The 1,190-nt window shown below is 30.3% G+C and overlaps 1 protein-coding gene across 1 annotated transcript; it reads right to left on the bottom strand.

Moving 5' to 3' along the window:
- Positions 1-141: 141 nt before the first annotated feature.
- LOC116186716 lies at positions 142-959 on the bottom strand. Its single transcript, XM_031514891.1, has one exon. It carries the CDS (start codon positions 899-901, stop codon positions 167-169), a length of 735 nt encoding a protein of 244 aa, XP_031370751.1. The 5' UTR covers positions 902-959; the 3' UTR covers positions 142-166.
- Positions 960-1,190: the final 231 nt, after the last annotated feature.

Genomic DNA, 1,190 nt, shown 5'->3' with positions numbered 1-1,190 from the left:
TTTTTTTTTTTAATACTTGTTTCAAAAAATCTAACAACAATAAATTTGATGGATAATATAATTATATCAATATATTACTAATTTATTATATAAATAACAAAAATACAATAAGGTATAAAAATAATAAAAATCTCACTTTCTTATCTTTCAAGAATAATACCTTTATTTATAATATTTTATTTTCAAGAATTCTTCTTATAGTTTCACCCATTACTATTACAGTTTGATCATCATTGGCATACTTTTTTATAATTTGTTCCAGCGTATTTAAATCTCCTTTTTTCTTTTCTACAAAGCTTAATTTTGAATTTTCAATTAACTGCCCTTCCGCCACTTCATATCTTCTTTCTTTCTCGTGCATCCGTCCTTTCTTTAATTTTTTTTCGAATTCTATATTTTCTTCATCTGTTTTTCTTTGCTCTTCTTCGATACGTTTTTTTTTATCCTCTTTTACGTTACAGTTTATCGTCAAATTATTTACAAATTTTTTTGCAGCTTTGTTCTCATTAGCTTTTTTCCTATAAGAGCGTTTTTTAAAAATCCGTAGGCAACCTCTGCTACCAAAGAAGTATCCGTATCCGCCACAAATCTTCATCACTTTTTCTTGTTGCAATGAATTGGTCAATGGATTCCCCACTGCTTGTTGTTGCAAAAACAACGTGTATAAGCAATTTTCCACGTCATCGTTCAGAAATCCTTTACGATTTTTATATTGCATCATGTGTTCCCCTCTATTCCCAAAATTTGATAAAAGATTGTATTCTCTATGTGCCATATCTTGCGAAATCCCGTATTCGTGGCTCATTTTCATAGATGCATTCGTTTCAATCGTCATTTTATGTTGTATAGAGAGAAACACTTTTTTCTTGTTTTGGTTTTTCATCATGATTACAGAAAACATTGCACAGTCACACTTCTTTAAAAAAAAAAGCTTTAAAACTAGTCGAGATTTCGCACCGTTTTGCTCGATCGCTGGTTGCCCAAAGACTGGCTAAAATTCAGAATTGTACGAATATTTATACTGATCCAGGTAAAAATATTTCGGTACTTTGGACAATGGCGTCAAAGGACAATTTCTGAAAATCCTTAATCCTTAATCTCTACTGATCCAGGTAAAAACATTTCAATACTTTGGAGAATGACGTCGAGGGATTTTTACGAAAATCCTTAATCTATTAAGATCCTTATCT

This window comes from Apis dorsata, unplaced genomic scaffold (assembly GCF_000469605.1).
Source record: "Apis dorsata unplaced genomic scaffold, Apis dorsata 1.3 scaffold_50, whole genome shotgun sequence".
NCBI classification, from domain to species: domain Eukaryota; kingdom Metazoa; phylum Arthropoda; class Insecta; order Hymenoptera; family Apidae; genus Apis; species Apis dorsata.
Note: the sequence above shows the minus strand (reverse complement) of the source record. Positions and strands in the feature narration are given on the sequence as shown.